Genomic DNA, 22670 nt, shown 5'->3' on the forward strand with positions numbered 1-22670 from the left:
GGCAAAGCCTCTCTCTGACCTAACCAAGAAGGGGAGTAACCCTCACGAGTGGCCATCCGAGGCCATCAGAGCTTTCGAGGCTCTGAAAGCTGCCTTTGCTTCGGCTCCGATTCTTTCGCATCCCAATCCTGGGTTGCCCTTCGTCCTCGAAGTTGATGCTTCCGAGACGGGAGTAGGGGCTCTCCTGTCTCAGCGTCGGTCACCCGATGGACCCCTACTTCCCTGCGGGTTCTACTCCAGGAAGCTTTCCTCGGCTGAGTGCAACTACCAGATTGGAGATCGGGAGTTGTTGGTCATCATTCTGGCTCTCAAGGAATGGAGGCACCTGCTCGAGGGTTCCGCGGTTCCGGTCCTCATTCTTACCGATCACAAGAACCTGACTTATCTTTCGGAGGCCAAGAGATTGACACCCCGCCAGGCCAGATGGGCTCTGTTCTTGTCACGCTTCAACTATGTGGTTTCATATTTGCCTGGTTCCAAGAATGTCAGGGCTGATGCGTTATCACGGCAATACTCTGAGTTGTCCAGGGAGGACTCTGAGCCAATCTCACTTATACCTCCAGATCAGATCCTGGCTGCCATTCGCACCAGTCTGACCTCTCCCCTTGGGGAGCAGATTTTGGCGGCTCAAACTGATGCTCCTCCCGGGAGGCCGGAGGGTAGATGTTTCGTACCCGAGGGATTGCGCACCCGCCTGCTGCGTACCTACCATAACGCCAAAACTGCCGGGCATCCAGGGAAGAACCAGCTGTGTTGGGTCGTCTCTCGCTTATTCTGGTGGCCAACCCTCCGTGCCGACATTGCCTCTTATGTAGCGGCATGTTCGATCTGTGCCCAGAATAAGTCTCCACGGCATCTCCCTTTGGGTCTTCTGCAACCCATTCCCAATGGGGAGCGTCCTTGGTCACATCTAGGGATGGACTTTATTGTAGACCTCCCGGTGTCTCGGGGTCATACGGTCATCCTCATGATCGTCGATCGGTTTTCCAAGATGTGCCATTGCATTCCACTCAGGAAATTACCCACAGCGCAGGAACTGGCCACGGTCTTTTCCAGGGAGATTTTTCGCCTGCATGGGTTACCTAAGGTGATTGTCTCAGACCGCGGGAGTCAGTTCGTGTCCAGATTCTGGCGTGCCTTCTGCTCCCAGTTGGGTATTAGTCTCTCCTTTTCATCAGCCTACCACCCGCAGTCCAATGGGGCTGAGGAGCGTTCCAATCAGGCCTTAGAACAATTCCTTCGGTGTTACATTTCAGACCATCAGGATGATTGGGCCGATCTCCTGCCGTGGGCAGAGTTTGCCAGGAACTCGGCGGTCAACTCCTCCACAGGGATGTCTCCCTTCATGGCCAACTATGGGTTTCAACCCGCGGTATTACCTGAGAGGTTCTCACCACAGGACATTCCGGCTGTGGAGAACCATCTTGCTGCCCTGCGTTCTTCTTGGGGGCAGATCCAGAGGGCCTTGAGGGACTCAGCTCAGCGCCAGAAGTTCCAGGCTGATCGCAGACGGTTGCCCGCTCCTTCATACCAGGTCGGCGATCGGGTGTGGTTGTCTACTCGCAACCTCAATCTTCGGGTGCCCACACCCAAACTGGCTCCCCGTTTTGTCGGTCCTTTCCGCATTCTCCGCAAAGTGAATCCGGTGGCCTATGCACTTGCCCTTCCGTCTGGGATGCGGATCTCCAATATCTTTCATGTTTCCCTGTTGAAACCTCTGATCTGCAATCGCTTTACTACCTCTCTTCCTCGGCCCCGTCCTGTCCGGGTTGACGGTCATGAGGAGTATGAGGTGAGCCGGATCCTGGACTCTCGATTGGTGCGCGGTCAATTACAGTTCCTGGTTCATTGGCGCGGTTATGGTCCCGAGGAGCGTTCCTGGGTTCCTTCCGCGGATGTCCATGCTCCTGCCCTCCTCCGCGCTTTTCATACCCGCTTTCCTCAGAAACCTTTTGTTGAGCCGCGGAGGGGGAGGGGCCCTTGAGGGGGAGGTACTGTCAAGGTCCTACCTTTTCCCTGTGGTTATGTTACTTCATGTGCTGGTGTCCATCTTGGATTCTGCTGTGCATGATGGGAGCCCTTTTATGCCTTCAGGTTTCTGTGGTCCATCCTCCAGAGGGGTGTGGCTGATGACATATAAGCCTGTGGCCCGCACATGCTCTTTGCACTTGTGTCTTGTGTCTTTGTGTTGCTGTTACTCTGTTCTGACTCTCGTGACTCTCCTGGTATCTGATTCGGCTTGTCTTGACTATTCTTTGTATTCTCCTTTGATCTGACCCTCTGTTGCTGAACCCGGCTCGTGACCTGTGATTCTCGTCTGCTGTCCTGTACTGTTCTGTCCTGTTGTTGTTGACCCCGGCTTGTCTGACTACTCTTTTGTCTCTTCCACCAGCTACACGCCATTGGCGGCGGCCATTACCGCAGCTGAGGTGTCTCGGGGGCCGCGACCTGGTTCCTGGCTGCGTCAAGTCCATCCCCACCATCAGGGGCCCTGGTGAAGGGCAGCCTGGGACTTAGACTCCGCGCCCTGAGGGACTTCGGTCTGTGGGTGGTGGTTGTCGTCAGCCAGTGCGTTACATTGTTAGGCCTGCCTGTCCGTTCCTCAGCTCCTGCCCTGACACCCACGCCCCCCCCCCCCCATCCTATCCATCACTACTAACATCACCATCATCAATCCCGCCCCGCAAGCCAAAGTCCTTGGAGTCATTCTGGACTCTAACCTCTCCTTCCAACCTCATGTCAAATCACTTACACACACATGCAGGCTCCACCTCCGCAATATCGCCAAAATACGCACCTTCCTTACCCCAGACACCACTAAACTACTCGTACACTCCCTGATTATCTCACGCCTTGACTACTGCAACTCCCTCCTCACCGGCCTACCCCAGTGCAGGCTCTTTCCCCACTTCAGACCATCCTGAACTCAGCGGCTAGACCAGCAATGGGCAAACTATGGCCCGCGGGCCGTATACGGCCCGGCGGACCTTTTAATCCGGCCTGCGGAGCTAGGCTCCCGCTAGGCTCCTCTCACAGTCCGCCCTGAAGACCGGTGTAGCATGAAAATCTGTCTCCTATGAGGATCTGTCCCCCTCGACGTATCTGCGCATGTGCCGGAGATCGCCGATCGGCTGCTAATGCCTGAAACTGGCACATGCGCAGATACGTCGAGGGGGACAGATCCTCATAGGAGACAGATTTTCATGCTACACCGGAACGGCGCGGGACACGGCGAGAGGAACGCGCGGAGCAAAGGTAAGTGAATTGACACAGGGGGGACTTAATATGGGGGATGAATTACTATGGGGGATGAATTACTATATGGGGGATGAATTACTATATGGGGGATGAATTACTATGGGGGATGAATTACTATATGGGGGATGAATTACTATATGGGGGATGAATTACTATATGGGGGGATGAATTACTATGGGGGATGAATTACTATGGGGGATTAATTACTATGGGGGATGAATTACTATATGGGGGATGAATTACTATGGGGGATGAATTACTATATGGGGGATGAATTACTATGGGGGATGAATTACTATGGGGGATGAATTACTATAGGGGGGATGAATTACTATGGGGGATAAATTACTATGGGGGATGAATTACTATATGGGGGGATGAATTACTATGGGGGATGAATTACTATGGGGGATTAATTACTATGGGGGATGAATTACTATATGGGGGATGAATTACTATGGGGGATGAATTACTATATGGGGGATGAATTACTATGGGGGATGAATTACTATGGGGGATGAATTACTATAGGGGGGATGAATTACTATGGGGGATAAATTACTATGGGGGATGAATTACTATGGGGGATGAATTACTATATGGGGGATGAATTACTATATGGGGGGATGAATTACTATATGGGGGATGAATTACTATATGGGGGATGAATTACTATGGGGGATGAATTACTATATGGGGGATGAATTACTATGGGGGATGAATTACTATATGGGGGATGAATTACTGTATGGGGGATGAATTTCTATGGGGGATGAATTACTATATGGGGGATGAATTACTATGGGGGGATGAATTACTATATGGTGGATTAATTACTATGGGGGATGAATTACTATAAGGGGGAGGAATTACTATAGGGGGGATGAATTACTATGGGGGATGAATTACTATAGGGGGGATGAATTACTATAGGGGGATGAATTACTATGGGGGATGAATTACTATGGGGGATGAATTACTATATGGGGGATGAATTACTATATGGGGGATGAATTACTATGGGGGATGAATTACTATAGGGGGGATGAATTACTATAGGGGGGATGAATTACTATGGGGGATGAATTACTATAGGGGGGATGAATTACTATATGGGGGATGAATTACTATATGGGGGATGAATTACTATAGGGGGGATGAATTACTATAGGGGGGATGAATTACTATGGGGGATGAATTACTATATGGGGGATGAATTACTATGGGGGATGAATTACTATATGGGGGATGAATTACTATGGGGGATGAATTACTATGGGGGATGAATTACTATAGGGGGGATGAATTACTATAGGGGGGATGAATTACTATATGGGGGATGAATTACTATAGGGGGGATGAATTACTATAGGGGGGATGAATTACTATGGGGGATGAATTACTATATGGGGGATGAATTACTATGGGGGATAAATTACTATATGGGGGATGAATTACTATGGGGGATGAATTACTATGGGGGATGAATTACTATATGGGGGATGAATTACTATGGGGGATGAATTACTATGGGGGATGAATTACTATATGGGGGATGAATTACTATATGGGGGATTAATTACTATGCTTACTATGGGGGAATATTACTATACTTACTATGGATGACACATACACATCATTCATCTACTCTTGGTCCGGCCCCCCGGGTCCAATATATGAACCCATTGCGGCCCTCAAGTCAAAAAGTTTGCCCACCCCTGGTGTAGACCGAGTTAGAGGGCTCGGGCTCAGGTGTGCCTTTTTTTGGACTCTCTGTGCTGGTATCAGAGGGCCAGTCCCAGAACAACTGGGCCATCACTATGTCAGTCAAGTGTATACTTCCTTCTTCAAGTGGGGGAAGGACCCTCTCTTTTTTTATTCTGTCAACACCAACACATTGGATGCAGTGGTGTATTTTGGTTTTGTGCTGTCCTAGGCAAGACTAAAATTGGCACCCCCCGCATCTAAATTTGTCCCACCCCTTCATCTCTAAACGTAACGCCTTCTTCTTTAGGCTCCACCTCTTCCTATTAGAGCTCCACCTCTTATAATGCCTCATCGCTGGTGTCAGTGGGAAGAATAGTGCCCCATCAATGGTGCCAGTGGGAGGAATAGTGCCCCATCATTGTTATCAATGGAAGGAATAGTGTCCCATCATTGGTGTCAGTGGGAAAAATAGTGCCTCATCATTGGTGTCAGTGGGAGGAATAGTGCCCCATCATTGGTGTCAGTGGGAGGAATAGTGCCCTATCATTGGTGTCAGTGGGAGGAATAGTGTCCCATCATTGGTGTCAGTGGGAGGAATAATGCCCATCATTGGTGTCAGTGGGAGGAATAGTGCCCCATCATTCATGTCAGTGGGAGGAATAGTGCCCCATAATTGATTTTAGTGGGAGGAATAGTGCCCTATCATTGGCATCAGTGGGAGGAATAGTGCCCCATCATTCGTGTCAGGGGGAGGGATAGTGCCCCATCATTGGTGTCAGTGGGAGGAATAGTGCCCTATCATTGGTGTCAGTGGGAGGAATAGTGTCCCATCATTGGTGTCAGTGGGAGGAATAATGCCCATCATTGGCGTCAGTGGGAGGAATAGTACCCCATCATTTGTGTCAGTAGGAGGAATAGTGCCCCATCATTCGTGTCAGTGACACCAATGATGGGCACTATTCCTCCCACACTAACACTAATGATGGGGCACTATTACTCCCACTGACACCAATGATGCTTACATTGCTGACCCCTCCTCCAGTCCGGGCTCACTCCCTCTCCCATCCACAGCCAGCATACCTGGCTTAAGCAGCACCGTCTGCCCTGCCCAGATCCTGGCCTTACTTTACTTACCTTACTGATCAGCTGTCTTCCTTGTCTGGCTGCTTTCCTCCTCAATACTGGCTCCAGTCACTCTCTCACTCTGATCAGGATCCCCATGCTGTTGCTCGGCTCCTCCTCACTGCCTGTGTGCTTTCCCTGGGCTACAGATCCAGCAGCCAATCACTGGCAAGGAGGCGGAGTTTGCAGAGAAAGGCACAGGCTGCCATAGGCCACCCAGTGATCCTGTCATCTACCTGGTTGGGGAGCCTGACGTGGAGAGGAGGCGTCCTCTTACTACTCCTGCTCGGAGCCCCTGATAGTGGGGATAGAAGGCGCCGAGCCAGGAGTGGCACGAGTGGGTTTGGAGATGATGGTAGGCAGGTGAGGACCCAGAAGATCTGGATGCAGGCCAGGTGCAGATGCAGGAACATGGGTGCAGCAACAGGCAGGTATGGCGGCAACCAGGATACAGACCAGGTGCGGATGCAGGAGCGTAGGTGCAGCAGCAGGCAGGTATGGCGGCAACCAGGATGCAGACCAGGTGCCGATGCAGGAGCGTAGGTGCTGCAGCTGTTAGGTATGGTGGTAACCAGGATACAAGCCAGGTGCAGGTACAGGAGCGTATGTGCAGCAGTGTCAGACAAGCCGGGTCAGGATCAATTGGGCAAATCAGGTACAAGGGAGCAGGCAAGTGGATAGTCAGGGATAAGCCGGGTCAGTGCAGGCGGAGTTCTTTCTTAGTCAGGGTCAGATCAGATACAGGCAAAAGAATCAGGTTCTGGAGTACAGGACGTTATAGACCAAAAGGCATAGGCTAAACTGTGTTGGTGATTTAAATAGCCTGCCTTGCGGTGACGTGTGCACATGCGCGCACCCACACACTCCCACGCATGCGCACTCGCACCGCCGCGGCTGACAGGGATCCGGCGCCAGCGCACAGCGGCGTGACAGCGAGGGAGCGATCTCTGACAGATCCCAGGGTGTGGCCAGATAAGAGAGAGGCAAGTTAGCATGTCACCCAGGAGGAAAATTCCCACCCACATCGCGCCAGCATCTGTGATCCATGATCATCCACCTGGGAAATGAGGACACCAGACACCCTCTCTACCCCTTCTCCAGCAGTGCCTTCGTGGACTGGATTGAGTGGGACACAGGTAAGATACATAACAACAGCCTCTGTCCTAAGTGTCACTTCTGTGGGGGGGGAGGTGGCGACACGCTGCCCCCCTAAAAAGTGCCGCTGCTCTCCAGCTCTCCCCGTTCTCAACCTTTGGTATTTATTTGCCTCCGCCCATCCTCCAGTTCCTCTGGGAAATGTAGTTTGCCAGCCCGCTGTCAAACAATGAAGTCCTGCAATCAGCCTACGAATCCCACAAAGCTTTTCAACAGAGTCGGTATAACTGAGCTGCAGGACACAGCCATTTTGTGTCCATTAACACCCTGCAACCAGTATTACGTCAGGGTATTACATATGCTATTGAAAGACTCTATCATATGACTTTTTTATTTTGTCCATAGTTACTAATTGATCTACCTTTCTCAGTATTTTTCACTCATTACACATTGCTATTTCAGGTGCCACTGAAGCCCCAAGAAATATACCACAACCTGCTCCCAACCCTGCTAGGACTACTGATACCAGAACACCAGGACCCACTCGTATCTCTGCAGGACCTGCTGGTGTTCCAGCTGCTGTTAACAGACCTCCTGCCCCAAGGCCTGTGGGTCCTCCTAGGAATCCTGGTCCTGTTCGAGGTCCTCCAAGACCTGGGGCTAGACCACCTCATGTACTTTACAAGCCTGCAAAAGTATCAACTCTCAGAAGATACTGTGTTCCTCTTACAACAGCTGCTCTGGTGGTATCTTCACTTGTGGTCATAGCTATACTGAGTAAGTGCATAAATACATATAGTATTTTTGTAGGCAGCTTTTTAATATATATCTACCACAAATATGTGGTCTATTTTTAATGTAGCTACTTTCCTAATACCTCTGATATAACAGTACTGTATTTTCAATTAAGGTTATAGCTAGACAAAATTAGCTCAAATTAGCAACGAGCCAAAATTTGAACCCTCAATGGCCCTCTATTGACACCACTTGGCTTGACAAGCTTTGAAAATCAAAGTAGGTGGATGTATAACTGTCAGCTGAAAAATTATTGCATCCAAACAGATGCATTCATTGAATATTCAGACAGCTGCACACCTGTTTTGTATGTATGTGAAAATGAAATTATATCTCTGAACAAGAAAAATATAATTCTATTCTAAGTCTATTAGGCGTTTATGGCTAGCTTTAGTCCTGGATGGAGTGAGGAAGGGTGAGAGGCCTTGTAGGGTTTTTACTGCTATCCAGGGCTTTGTTGGAGAGATTGACCTTTACTTTCTGTCCTGCTGACATTTTACCAGTCAAGAAGTGAGGGTAACTCTCCAAATGTAAGTAACAAAAACCAGAAAAAATGCTTTTGTTTATTAAAGTAGGGGAAGGCTAGAACCCTGCTAGAATTTAATCCTGTCTGTGTCTCCGTTGCTGATTTCTCTCTCTTCCTCCTTGGTGAAATTGTGGTCAGCAGGATAGGAAGTAAATGTAAATTTACCTAACAGAGTGCCAGATAGCAATAGAAACCTGATAAGAGGTCTAATTGTACCTCACTTTTTGCCCCTGTGATGCCCTTACAAAAAGTTTGGGATTTGGTTGTAACTGGGGTAGGAAGACATGAATGACTATAAAAAAATTCTCAAAATTCTCATTTTATTTCAATCACCTAAAATTAATTTTTGTCTTTGTCTCTGCTTGAGAGATTTCTCATCACTTTGACAGATACTCTAACCCTTCCTCACACCTTAAGAAAAAGTTATGACTGTAGCAGGGGCGGACTGACAACTCATGGGGCTTCCGGCAATAGGGGATCTTGGGGCCTCTGTGTCCTTGCCCAAACTCAAAAAAGCCTATGAAAAAGGTACCAGGGGCATCTCATGGGGCCCTCTACTGACCCCGGGCCCTCGGGCAGTGCCCAAGTTTCCAAATGGTCAGTCCGCCCCTGGACTGTAGTTTTACTTTAAAATATCACTCTCTTTTACACTGATATTTTCACATTTTCTTACAGTTAAAGTGGTTCTTGATAATTACTACTACTTCTGCTCAAAGTCATTTAAATTTATTCCTTTGGACAAATGGTGTGATGGCCAGGCAGACTGTGCTGGTGGTGAAGATGAATTGCGATGTGTGCAGAGAGTAGACTTCAGCAACACCTCCATTGGTGGGTATTGATGATTTGTGGAAGTGAAATGTGCACAAGAATCATGAATATTTCAAAATATATACCCTGCAAGTCAAAATTGAAAAGATTTAGACAAAATAATTACGGTAGTTTTAATTCTGTGACTTACATGGTGCATTATTTTGTTAACAATGAATGATTCTGTACTGCAACACAACGTATTCTCACCTCTTGCTTTACAGTCAGGCTTACAGATGTTGACTCCCTCGTACAAATCCTGACATCCTCAGGAACTTGGAGCTATATATGCAGTGATGGTTTTGACGCAAACAGTGCAAAATCCGTATGTGCAGAGATGGGATATTCCAGGTATATCAGTTACAATACTTTTTTTGAGAATATGGAGTTAACCTGCCAGTAGGGTATCACCGAATATACTTTCATATATGAACCAAGAACATTGAGTTGAAAATGTTTCTTTTTCATGCATTTTGTTACATCCCATCCCAAGTATTCAGTAGTGTTTGTTTTCTGTGAAATATTAGGGTTGTGAATGCCTTGCTACATATTTGAATTTAGAAAGAGATGTTTCCAGAACATATGACTATCAGAAAGAAGGGCCTCATAGCAGTTAAATACCCTGGTGTACTGCTGTGATTACAGTTCCTTATTTCCCTTTTATCCTTTTATAATTAAATGTAATATCCTCTACAGACTGACAGAAGAGTTGGGGAGCACACTGAAGGAACCAGACACACACTCACGTCTAAAATCTAGTTGGTTAACCACAACCAGTGCCAGTACAAGGTCATTCAACGCCCAGGGCGAAGATGCCAAACTGTGCATGCCCCACCCCCCATGATATGCTCATCTGATTGTCTTTTGTAGCTGGGATCTCACTCCCAGTTGCCAACACACTTGTCTCAACATCATTGTGCAGCTTAAGGTCCACCATTCAGGTTTTACTTGTATACAGATGAGGTTAGGAAGCCACAGCTTGCCACATGGTACCTCCCTTCCCAAATGAAAACACTGTATGCAGAGAAAGCTACTCTTCCTGCCCCCCCCCCCCCACCATGTGTCGGCCTCTGCAGAGGGCATCCCATCCGACTTAGAGTGAACTTTGTTGACTTGCAAATTCCAGACACAATAACTGCAACTAGTCAGAAGTGTCCCAAGACTCACTGAGTTTCTGCAGGATCCTTTCACAGAGGAGGTCTTGATCTCCAATCCTCGGTTCTCCTCTTCTTTGCTACCCTGGCAAAACCTCTCCTGACAAGTTCAAGAAGAAGAAAACACCTCCTGCTCTTAAGAGTGGTGTACTAGCAAATAGAAGATCTCAGATTCTTGGCTATTCTGTGGCCAGCCCAGGCTTTGCTGCCCTCTAAGGGTTGGAGATACCCATAAAGAAAACTGGAAAACAAGTAGCATCAGCCTTGTGCATTACTGTTTGACAGCTTTATTATATGGATATAAAATAAATACTGTATACTCACAAACAATGCATAGATACAGGCATATCAGAGTCCACATTGCACTCCAAGCATCCCAGTCACCTCGGCAAGGGTAGCAGAGGGTGGTGGTGATGGGGGGGGGGAGGTGCTGATAGGGGGCACCTGATTCTTGTGTTGCCTAGAGCAGCACAAGAAAAGAATACACCACTGACCACTGGGTCTCCAGCACTGTTCTTTCTGCCACCCCTCTGTCCCACATGTGCCAAATAAAAATCTATAGTCTTGCTTTCAAATTCTACACTTTTCAGAGCATCCCTCCATTTTTCACCCGGGTCCCTTGGTTTGTGTTGTTCGGGTGGGCTAAGCAGAGGCACAATTAGAAATCGTGGGGCCTTGTTAAGCCTAGCTGACAGGGCTGCCCTCCCCCACACTATACACATACAGCCACCACCTGTACACACACTCTGTATACGCACGGCTCCCCCACACCTGTACACACACATTGCTCCTACACCTGTACACACAATTCTGTTTATCAACACACTCCTGTATATACACAGCACCCTCACCTGTACACACACACTGTATGTATACACAGCTCTGCCCCACAGCTGTATATGCGTAAAACCTCCCCAACCCTCCAGATACTTGCACACACACAGCTCTCCCCACGCCTGAAAACACACAGCCCCCAATTCTGTACACCTTCACACACTGTATGCATACAACTGTATGCATACAGGTCCCCCCACACCTGAAAACACACAGCTCCCCCACACCTGAACACACACATAGTCCTTCACATCTGTACACACACACAGCCCCACATGCCTGTACACACACAGGTCTCCCCACACCTGAGCACACCCACAGTCCCTCACATCTGTACACACACACAGCCCCACATGCCTGTACACACACAGGTCTCCCCACACCTGAAAACACAGAGGTCCGCTTCACATCTGTGTGTCAGCTTTGCCCCCCCTCACCCACACACACAGCTATACACTTCAGCCCCCCTCCCTATTCACTTGTACACACAGCCCCTACATATAAGGGAGGTCTTCCTAGTCCTAGCTCTTGTTTCCACATGTCACTAAGGTGACTCATCGCTGAGACACAGAGAAGAGCTGGAGCAGAGCACAGAACAGGATACAGTATGGACAGCACATACATGAGGAGTGCACATGCAGGAAATGACCAGAGCTGGCAGTGATGAGCCCAATGTGAGCTCAATGACACAGAACAGCAGCAGCTGCTGCCAACTCCTCTTCTGTAGTGCACCTATACAGAAAGGCAACACAGTCACAAGGCACCCCTCCACCTACCGGTACATAAAAAGAATGTGCCAGGGGCAGCTGCCCCTCCTACCCCTACCTTCTCCCAGCCCTGACCACAACTGTTCCAATACTACCTGCTATCATAACTCACAAAAATAAGATTGACTAGAGGGATGCATGGATTCAGGAATCCTAAACCAGCTGGGTTATACTGCTGCATACAAGAGGTTGAGACACTGGCAAACAGAAAAACATTGTACACAACCCTGTATAACCCTTTACCCATCATCTGCAGATTTGTGAGCAAGCAGTACATAGGGCCAAAAACACAGAGGGGTAGGACCTGTGTCCCTCAATGGACTTCAAGAAAACAATTTTATGTTCATGTAGCACTACCTTCTTAGGAGTCACTGAGTTATGTTTGGGCTCCCTGTCATTCTGGACCCCTCTCTAAAAGTCCAACCCCTACTGACACCACAGCATTCTTCTGACCAAAGTAAATTTATCACCAGAATTATCACCAGAAAATACTCACACACAGATTGGAGAAAACTGATATGATGTTTATATAAACTTGTCTGTAAGCTTGGTCAAACAGCATAAAGTATTATATGTGTATGTAATGGCAATTATCACTCTTAGCAACTCTAAGCAAAGAAACAACACATACAGTAAAATCTCAATCAGTTTTTCTAGTCCCCAGTTAGCAAGGAAAGCTATCAAAGGATGAACTAGCTCATTTTGGGCCCTCAGGATCTGATGGCAAGGGTTAAATTTGAGATAAGAAAGAGCTCTTTAACAAGGGTAGTCAACGACTCTTTTAATGCAGTGAGGAATCTTTTGCGTGTTGGGGCCCAGTTGGTGCACTACAACAATCCAGACCTTTTGGGTGGGAAGAGATGAAGGTGACAGTCCCTCAAAGGAATAATACAAGGAAAAGAAGAAGGAAGAACACGTACTATCCCTTTAAGTGGCACTTGACATGAGAGGTGTCCCTTTAATGCATTGAACAAGTTGCAAATGTTAGGTAAAAAGGTGTCAGACGTTGGCAGAAGCACTTGCTGGCAAAGGGCAACTGCTCTCTGGGCTGCAGTAACTAATGGCAATGGTGGTAGATGTTCCTTTAAGAGGATAGGCCGATGGTTAAGGGAACAATGATGTAGTTTGGCCTGCAGCAGGCATGTACATCAGTCAGCTCTAATGAATGAACTGTGCTACAAATTTGTTCAATAGTAGCAGCCAGGGAAAATAGACAGCCACACGTGTTAACTATATGCAACACACTGTGTGCAGGAAAGTGGCAGATTTGAAAGGAATGTCAGTGTTCACTTGTTTGGCTGGTATATGGGACTCTCTCACCTGATCAGTGGCTTCCAGCAGGTCCTGGCGGTCTCTCTCAGTGGATGGGACTCGCACAGATTCTCTGGTCTTACTTGCAGTGTTTCATATGGGTTTCATACCACACTCTGGGTCATGTGCTGGCAGAATGTCTCACTGAACAGGAAGGAAAGGCTCTAACTCAGTGGCTTGGTCTGGTACTCCGGCAGTCAGCACAGCTCTCTCTACACTACTGCTTTCCAGCTCTCTCCCTTTTCACTTCCTGTCCAGTGTCCCAGGCTTCTGTATATAAATGCCCCCACCCACATGCCAGGTCCTCTGGGAAATGTAGTCCCCTGGTATTATTATTATTGTACAGGATTTATATAGCGCCAACAGTTTGCTCTGCGTCTCACAATATAACGGGAGACAATTCAGTAACAATACAGTTCAATACAAGAGGGATTTGAGGGCCCTGCTCCTTAGAGCTTACAATTTAGGAGGGAGGGGCTAGTGGTACAAAAGGTAGTAGCTATGGGGGATGGACTGGTTGGAAGAGTAGAAGATTCTAGTATTAGCTGAGGGCAAGATAGGTTTCCCTGAAGAAATAGGTTTTCAGAGATCGCCTAAAAGTGAGCAGAGTAGGCGATAGTTTGATAAATTGGGGTAGAGAGTTCCAGAGGATGGGGGAAGCTCTGAAGAAGTCCTGGAGACACGCATGGGAGGAGGAGACAAGGGAGCTAGAGAGTAGGAGGTCTTGCAAGGAGCGGAGAGTATGGTTTGGGTGATATATAGAGACAAGATCGGTGATGTAATTTGGGGCAGAGTTATAAATGGCTTTATACGTTATCGTTAGTGTTTTGAATTTTATCCGTTGGGCAACGGAAAGCCAGTGGAGGGATTGGCAGAGAGGGGTGTCAGATACAGAACGGTTAGTAAGGTGGATGAGTCTGGCAGCAGCATTCATGATAGACTGAAGAGGGGATAGCCTGCGATGAGGTAGGCCAATGAGGAGGGAGTTACAATAGTCAAGGCGAGATATAACAAGGGAATGAATAAGTTGCTTAGTGGTTTCCGAAGTTAGGAACGGTCATATCTTGGAGATGTTGTGGAGATTAAGTCTACACGATTTGGACAGTGATTGGATTTGGGGCTGAAAGGACAGATGGGAGTCTAGGATTACACCTAGTACCCTGGCATGAGGGGAGGGACTGATGATTGTGTTATTGATCTTGATGGAGAAGTTAGGGGAGGGGGCACGGACTGGAGGGAATAGTGCTCCCCAGCAAAGTCCTGTGGTTCAAGATACAAGGTCCATGGGGCTGTCCTACAGAGTGTGAGTGCCAATGAATTGCAGGACACTGCCATCTTGTGTTTCACTTAACATCCTACAACTTGCATTATAACAGGGTGTTACATTAAAGCAGTTGTAAAGGATGCATTCTATGCATGAGGGTAAAAAACCTTCTGTGTGCAGCAGTGCCCCCAGCTTCAGCTGTCCCAGGTCTCTTCCTCCTCATTGGCTGAAACAGCAAGCGAGAGCCATTGGCTCCCGTAGCTGTCAATCACAGCCAGACAGCCAATGAGGAGAGAGGGGGCCAGGGGCCAAGCCACTTCTCCGTGTGTGAATGGACACACGGAGCAAGCTGCTTGCTATGGGGGCACCCAACAGAAATGAGGGGCCAGGCTGCTCTGTGCAAAACCACTGCACAGAGCAGGTAAGTATAACATGTTTCTTATTATTTTACAAAAAAAAAAACTAACCTTTAGTATCGCTTTCAGTACAAAAGTTTAATTTTCTTTATCATCCATTGGGGGGACACAGGAATTTTAAAACAGATAGGACATCCAAAAGCAGTACAACTGAGGAGTGAGCAACAGCCACCAAGTAGGACTACAGTAGAGTATTTGCAATAGAGTATTTGAAGGAACCAACGCCTGTATCAAGGCTAAATGAAGAAAGGGTAATGCAAAACAATTGCCATGGGGAACTGCCATGACCAAGGATCAACCAGATCAGAACAGAGATGGAAAATTAGTGTCTGAAAAAAACATGAGACCCATAGTATTTCTAATCCCTGACTTTAGAGAAAGAAGGTCTGCGATAACAAAAGAGGTAGCCTGTTTGGAGACATTAGTGTGACCTCATCACAGCATAACAAACCACTGGTAACAATGGAGTGACCCACAAGGCTCTGAAACTGAAAGGTACTAAACCTGAATCTGCCTAAATGAGATGTTAGGGTGATAATACCCACACTGATGGAAGGCACAGATTGAAACCCAGACTGGTGTACAAGAACACCAGGATCAGAAGGACGAAAAGGGTTCCTTCCAACTCAACACCCGGAGATATTCTTCAAGTGTAATAGTCCATACTGTAAACCTGACTTACCAGTCACCAACAGTATGATTCCAGAATCAAGTATGCTACCCCTGAGGGGAGTAGCATCTTCCATCATGTGGCGAGTGATAGAAATCCTGGTGCCACTACTAGGAGCTTTCAGTTGACTGAGGATAAGAGAAAGGATGGAACTATAGGGACCTTTTAGAACACTGTAGCTTGGTCAACGGGTCCCATGAAGACCTCAAGACGTACATTATCCCCCATAGAGGAATTCTGCAGTCTCAGTAAGTCCTGTCTGCTCCCCAGTGATGGATACTTCTCTCCAAGCAGCTAAAGATGGGTACTCGGGACCTGGCTAAGCATATGGAGAGCTAGGCAGCGGTACTGCACAGCTCCCAGCCCGGACCTCCTTTACAGGCTGCTTCCTCCCTCACAGGATCTCTTCAGCCCTCCTCATGGGCAAGAAACAGCACCGGACCCCCTGGGGACCAACGGGGGGCCGGTCTGGCGGCGAAATAAGCTGGTTCCTAGCACGATCCATGGCCGAGGCCTTGTGCACCCCAGCCTCCAAGATGGCGCCGGCACCTCTCTCCTCCTCATTCCCCCTGGACACGGAGCTGCAAGATGACAGGCAGGTAAGCCCTTGGGGCTCTCTTTCTCCTCCTGGGGATCCTGCACTGAGACCACAGGACACACAGGGGTGCCGCAGCCCTTCTCCAGCATCTCTCTGTTCTGAGGATGGCTGGGATCTGCAGTCCCAAAAGCGATCCTTACACACTTACATCAAATCTCTCCTTACAAAGGCAGATTTTGAACAATGTGTGAAACGTATTGAAAGTACATACAAACAGGAAATTTCTGCTCTTAAACAAGATGTTTGTACGCGTATGGAAAAGATTGAAAATACCGCTGACGGTCTAAATAACGTCTTACAAACTCACGAAGAGACCCTTAACTCCCATACGGTTCTTATACAACAGCTCATATACCAACAAGATGCCATTGAGAACAGAAACTGGCGTAACAATATTCGGATTAGGGGCATCCCAGAATCCTTTGAATCTAAAGATTTAGCCACGGCGGTTACTGCTATCTTCAATCAACTACTACAACAACCTAAAGACACCTATATAGAGTTGGATCGCGTACATCGCACGCTGGGCCCCAGGAATCCTGATCCATCTTTTGTCCGTGACACTTTGTGCAGGGTTCACTACTTCAAGGTCAAAGATGCCATTATGCGTGCAGCCAGCTTGCAGGATACCATTCTATTCAACGAAGTGCCGGTGATGCTCCTCCCTGACCTCTCCAGCCAAACTCTGGCCATGCGCAGGTCTCTGCGCCCTCTCACATAGATGTTACAGGAAAGGCATATTCGCTATCAAAGGCGATTCCCGTTTCAACTTCAAACTTCACAGAATGGTAAATCCGCTCAATTCCGCACTCTTGGAGACTTGCCCACATTTCTCAGTGCGTTCGAGTTACCTCAGGTGTCCCTCCCGGGCTGGCCCTTCCAGCTCCCAACCCCAGGCCTCCCATTTCCCTCTTCCTGGCAGCGGTCCAATCGAAGAAGAGGCGTTCCAGGTCCTCTTCCCAGAAGATCCCAGAGGGATTATCCACTATCCATGTAATTTGGGACGTTTTACCCCTTTTCCTATTTTTTATGGGTTATTTGCCTTCTGTTGGTTACTCCTGTTGGTTTTGTGACTTATATTTGTGCCTGTTGCATTTGGCCCTGGAGCTGTGGCTCAGGGTTAGTTCCTAGGTGACACTGCCACCGCTTGCTATGACGGGCTGGGGTGCCTCCGGCCATGGTCTCAGGGACCTTGGGCCCTCCCACCACTTGCCTCATCTACACTTGGTTAGTGCCCGGTTATGTTTATGTGTTTATGTTTATTTGTCGGGGGAGAAGTCTCATTTTCTCATGCCAGTTTGAGCGTTCATGTTTTACAAGGGGGGGTCATCCTCATCTGAGGTAGACCTTCCTCAAAGTTATTATTTGCCTGTGGGAGGCCTGGGTCGGGATCGGATACATTCGCCTTTGACGTTACCCACCTGTATCACACTGTTTGTTTTTTGGACAGCTTGTCTATCTATTAGTTTTTTCTTCTTCTTTTCATTATATTTCTGCTCTTCCTTTCTTCGTTTTTTATCCTTTTCTCACTGAAGGGTTTTTTTTTCTCTTTCTTTTGCTCGGGGGTTGGGGGAGGTTTTGAGAAGCGCTGTTGGTGACACGTTTTTTTCCTATTTGATCCACTACAAATGAATATGACTCCGATTAAATTTTCCTCTATTAATTGTAGTGGCTTTAACACTCTGGAGAAGCAGGGCCAGATGCTCTATCATTTCCATAAACATGGATCACAGACTCGTTTTCGCTCCGATGGTATCCCAGTCCTCCACAATCGTTATTAAACTCAATGGTATCATAGTACTAATCCGCTGGCCAGGTCTAGGGGGGTGTCGGTGGCTTTTCATCATACCTTTGGCCCGGAGGTCTTGGACTCACTAATAGACCCAGCTGGGCGCTACCTCTTCCTCAAATTGAAGTTTCAAGATTTTGTTTTCACAGTGGCGAACGTATACGTGCCCAATCAAGATCAGGCTCCATTTCTTGCAACGGTCCTCTCTAAGCTGTCCGATTTTGGGGGTCCCTGTTTCATTGTTGGAGGGGACTTTAACATAGCTCTCTCTTCAGACCTGGACACTTCCATGGGTACATCTTCTCTCCCTTCATCGGTCTTATCCCTTATTAAGTCGCGCTTGCATGAATTACATATAGTGGACGCTTGTCGAATCCAACACCCTTTGGAGCTAGTTATTATTCTGCAGCTCACGCGTCATACAGTCATATTAACTATTTCTTTGTGTCACAGTCTCTTAGATTTTCCGACTTCTTCCTCTATCAGTCATTTCCTATGGTCTGACCATGCCCCAATACATCTTACGATTCAGGACCATCATCTTTCCGCCACTTTTCTTGGCACTTGAATGATACTCTGCTCAAGGATCCTTTGTGTGTCGCGGAAGTCGTGCAGACTATTCAACATTTTGTTCTTGATCACTCATTGGACACTACCGGCCCTCTCAATCAATGGGAGATTCTTAAATGTGTTCTTAGAGGGGTTCTTATTAAACATGGCTCTTGTTTAAAAAAGGCTCGATTGATGGAGATGCGTCGCTTGTTCTCACTCATTGCGCGCCTGGAATCTTCTCACAAAAGCACGTTGGGCCCGAGGATTGCGGTGGACTTAGCTAATGCTTGCTTTTAGATTCCTCCTCTCTTGTTGCAAGAGACAAAGCACGCAACACTCACTAGCAAATAAATTTGGTCAACACCTGGCACGTGTACTCCACCCCCGCTCATCTGTTGTGCGATCCAACACATCAAGGCGCCTGACAATACTAAACTCTACCACAATAGGGGAATTTCATTTGCCCTTGAGCGTTAATATTCTCAACTCTAAAATCTATCCTCTGTGCATCCTGATGCTCCTCCTGGTGAATGGTATGGTCTCTTCACCCTTCCCCATTTCAAATGGGACTAGACAGGGTTGCCCACTCTCACCTCTTCTTTTTGTTTTGATAATGGAACATCTCACGAGAGCCATACAAGCGAATTACTCAATTTTGGACATCCACACTCCCTCTGCGCATCACAAACTGTCTTTATACGCAGATGACCTTTTTAGTATACGTCCAACAACCACTTATTTCACTCCCCAGTCTTTTTAATGAATTCTGCAAATTCGGTCTCTTCAGTAACTTCAAACTTAATATCTCTAAAACGGAGGCCTTGAGTGTATCGTTACCTGCCCATGTGTTGGCGAACTTTCGCTCCAATTTCTCTTTTCAATGGCGCCAAAAGGCTATTAAGTATCTAGGGATTATGATTCCTGCTGACCTTGCTGCTCTGTATTCCCTTAATTACTTACCCTTGCTTTCTCGTATCCAAAAATATCTGGCGTCCTGGGGTGCTTCGGCTGTGCCCTGGTTGGGCCGCATCAACACTCTCAAAATGGATATCGTACCAAAGTTACTATACGTTTTCCAGACTGTGCCGATTACTGTCCCTAAGAGTTTCTTCCTTTCCCTACATTCCCTTTCAATTATATTTATTTGGCACCAAGGTTTCTCACGGTTAAAATATAGGGTACTTACGTACCCGAAATTCAGAGGCGGAGTGGGTTTACCAGACTTTGAACTATATTATAAAGCCACATTGCTAGCCCGGATGCTTGACTGGTTTCCCCAGGCCCTTTCATAAAGCCTCTTGTATGATTTAACAAGATTTGTCTCCGGTTGACCTTTGGGCTTTGCCGTGGGGTTATAGTCAGGACCACCGGTGTTTTCTCAGCCTGTCCCCGTTGACTGTGGCTGTACTGCAATTGTGGTATCAACGGGGCATTGTTGCTCTCTTATCATCTGATCCCTCTCCCTTATCACCCCTATTTGACAACCCTGCTCTTCCTCAGGCGTTGGGCTCTTCTGTCATTGGTCCCTTTACGCGCACCTTATGGCCCGTAGCTCGAGATCTTATTTGCCCTCAATCGGGTCTTTCACTCCTTCTAGGTTGGCCTGGGGATTGGTTGACCACTATGCATTTATCCACTTTTTGCAAACACCTACACTCTTCCTCCGACACTCATCATCCACTTACTGAGTTTGAGCGGCTGTGCTCCCTCTCTAATCTGCCTAGACATGTACTAGCCTCCCTATATAAAGTATTGCACAATGCTCTTCATTCTGATCTCCCTCCCTACACCACGGCGTAGGCTCGAGATCTAGGTAAAGACATCTCGGCTGCAGACTGGTTCACGTCGTTCCACTTCACTCATAAATTGTCTATTTCTTGTTATTCACAAGAAAAGAAGCTCCTTTCTCGATGGTACAGGGACCTCCTCTCTCTACACAAAATATTTCCTTCTACATCTAATCTATGCTGGCACTGTACTAAAGCTGTTGGTACACAGCTCCATATGTGGTGGGATTGCGACCTAATATAACCCTTCGGGCGACAGGTCTTTGCTATATATGACAAGATCTATGGTGAGTCCTTGGCCCCCTTGCCGTAAATTGTTCTCCTCTCTATATTACCAGGCTCGCTGGCTGCGCAGAAGAAAAATTTGCTGCGCTTCTTTCTATTCACGGCCTGCCAATTGATACTTCTCTTTTGGAAGTCGACTATTCCCCCGCCTCTTCCACTGTGGGTCTCTGTACTTAATGATACCATGTGTATGGAGGAAATGCTGGCATTTGCTAATGATACCTACAATAAACATAAGTTTCTGTGGTCGGTCTGGCTCCATTTTTCCTCCTCTTCGTCTCTCCGAGATTTGTGTCCTTCTGTCATGCCTTAACAGAGTTGAGCCCTACCCCCCCCCCCCCCCCCCCGAGTCCTTTTCATTCTAGCATGTTCATTGGTGTGGCCCTACGGTCCGTATTGGAGTGCGGCCGGTGGGATCATTCCGATGGGATACTGATGGATGGTCACCTTGTCTCCACTTGTTGCCGTGCCCATCTCCCGACCCTCTTCCTTCTCTTTCCTCTTTTCCTTCAATATTTTTACATCTGGTGTCTCCCCTGCCCCCTTTCCTTTCCCCCCCCCCCTTTTTTTTTTCTTCTCTCCTTCTCTCTCTTTCCTCTCTGTCTGGGTGTATTCTCTTGGTTTTATGGAATTATCTCATTATTGTTGCATACCGCCTGTCTTGGGATGCCCCCCTTGTATCTATGTTTGGATTCATCTTCCTTCATCCCCATGGATCATACTCATACCTATGTTGTTTTTTGCCCATTCCATTGTCGATGTTATTATTTTCTTGCTATATATTGTTTAATTTGATACAAAATCTAATAAAGACAAATTTGCCTTTAAAGATGGGTACTCAAGCGCTGAATTCATTCATCGTGATGCAATGTTACAATGTGTTGCACTGTGTACTTTTTTTTTTAACTTAAATGTCAAAAAATGACACTTCATTTAACTCCATGCACCACAGCATGTTGCAATACACTGTGGCGCACTGCAGCATGCATAAGCAAAGCACTACAACCATGTCAACACAGTGTTATGGAGTGAATAGAACACATAGAAACAATTGATTCCTTGTGTTTTTGCATTGAACCTGCGTTGATCAATGCAGCTCGATGGACATAGTGTAAACAAGCCATCAGTTTAGGGTGGTATTAACACATTATTACTAAGATCAAAGATTGGTAAATGGGGTGTAGCAGATAGCAAAGGCAGACATCTATTTTATATTTAAAATCCTCTGGTGTTACAAAAATTTGCAAGGAATTTATTGTCCTATAATGTGATAGTAATTATATTCTGCCATCCCTAGCCCCTGAATTGGCTAGATGCCAATGCTACTTATGAGAAGCAAGATTCAGGTCCATGAAAAATGTGTCTTTTTTGCTCTTTTTTGGCCCATGAACAGCAGAAAAGGGCATGAGGTATTGCTAGGTGGAGATAAGACTAACATATTCTGAATAATAATACAGATATGTCATCACTCCAGTTCAGATGGTTAAGCTCATAAAGTAAATCTAATCTCTCATTAGAGAATTATGTAGATTACCTCACCTGAAAATGGTTGTTGTTTGGTTGTCATGCTGACACTGCGGCTTCAGTGCTCTCTGAGACGTTGACCTGCAATAAGCAAAGTGATAAGGAATCTTTGGCTTTTCTCTGCCATTCCCTCCATGACCATTTCAGGTCCATGACTCAGAAGCATTAAAGCCATTTCTTTTCATTTAAAGTCAGCAATGGCATCCTACATATTTCTCTAATGACAGCTATACTTAACACACTACTAGACAAAGTTCTGTTCAGTCAGCCTAAGGAAGCTAGGGCAGAAATACAAATTTGTTAATGACCCAGTATGGCAAATGTAAAGAGGGCACTTTTTTTTATTTGAAAGCAACACCTGTATTGTAAAATCTAAAGTAGAGTTTGTCTACCTGGTAATGTTATTGTT

General features: G+C 47.0%; 1 protein-coding gene across 2 annotated transcripts in view; it reads left to right on the forward strand.

Moving 5' to 3' along the window:
• Positions 1-22670, forward strand: part of LOC149470742 (transmembrane protease serine 4-like) — a 165215-nt gene that overhangs the window by 78375 nt on the left and 64170 nt on the right. For both annotated transcript variants that reach the window (XM_089660883.1, XM_089660882.1), the window contains exons 3-5: positions 7645-7959; positions 9179-9331; positions 9535-9661. In XM_089660883.1, coding sequence (XP_089517009.1) covers positions 7645-7959; positions 9179-9331; positions 9535-9661 — 595 coding nt within the window. The remainder of the gene's footprint in view (positions 1-7644; positions 7960-9178; positions 9332-9534; positions 9662-22670) is intronic.

Source organism: Staurois parvus, unplaced genomic scaffold, assembly GCF_062004578.1.
Source record: "Staurois parvus isolate SC_StPar_1 unplaced genomic scaffold, SC_StPar_1.0 ptg000032l, whole genome shotgun sequence".
In the NCBI taxonomy this organism is placed as follows: domain Eukaryota; kingdom Metazoa; phylum Chordata; class Amphibia; order Anura; family Ranidae; genus Staurois; species Staurois parvus.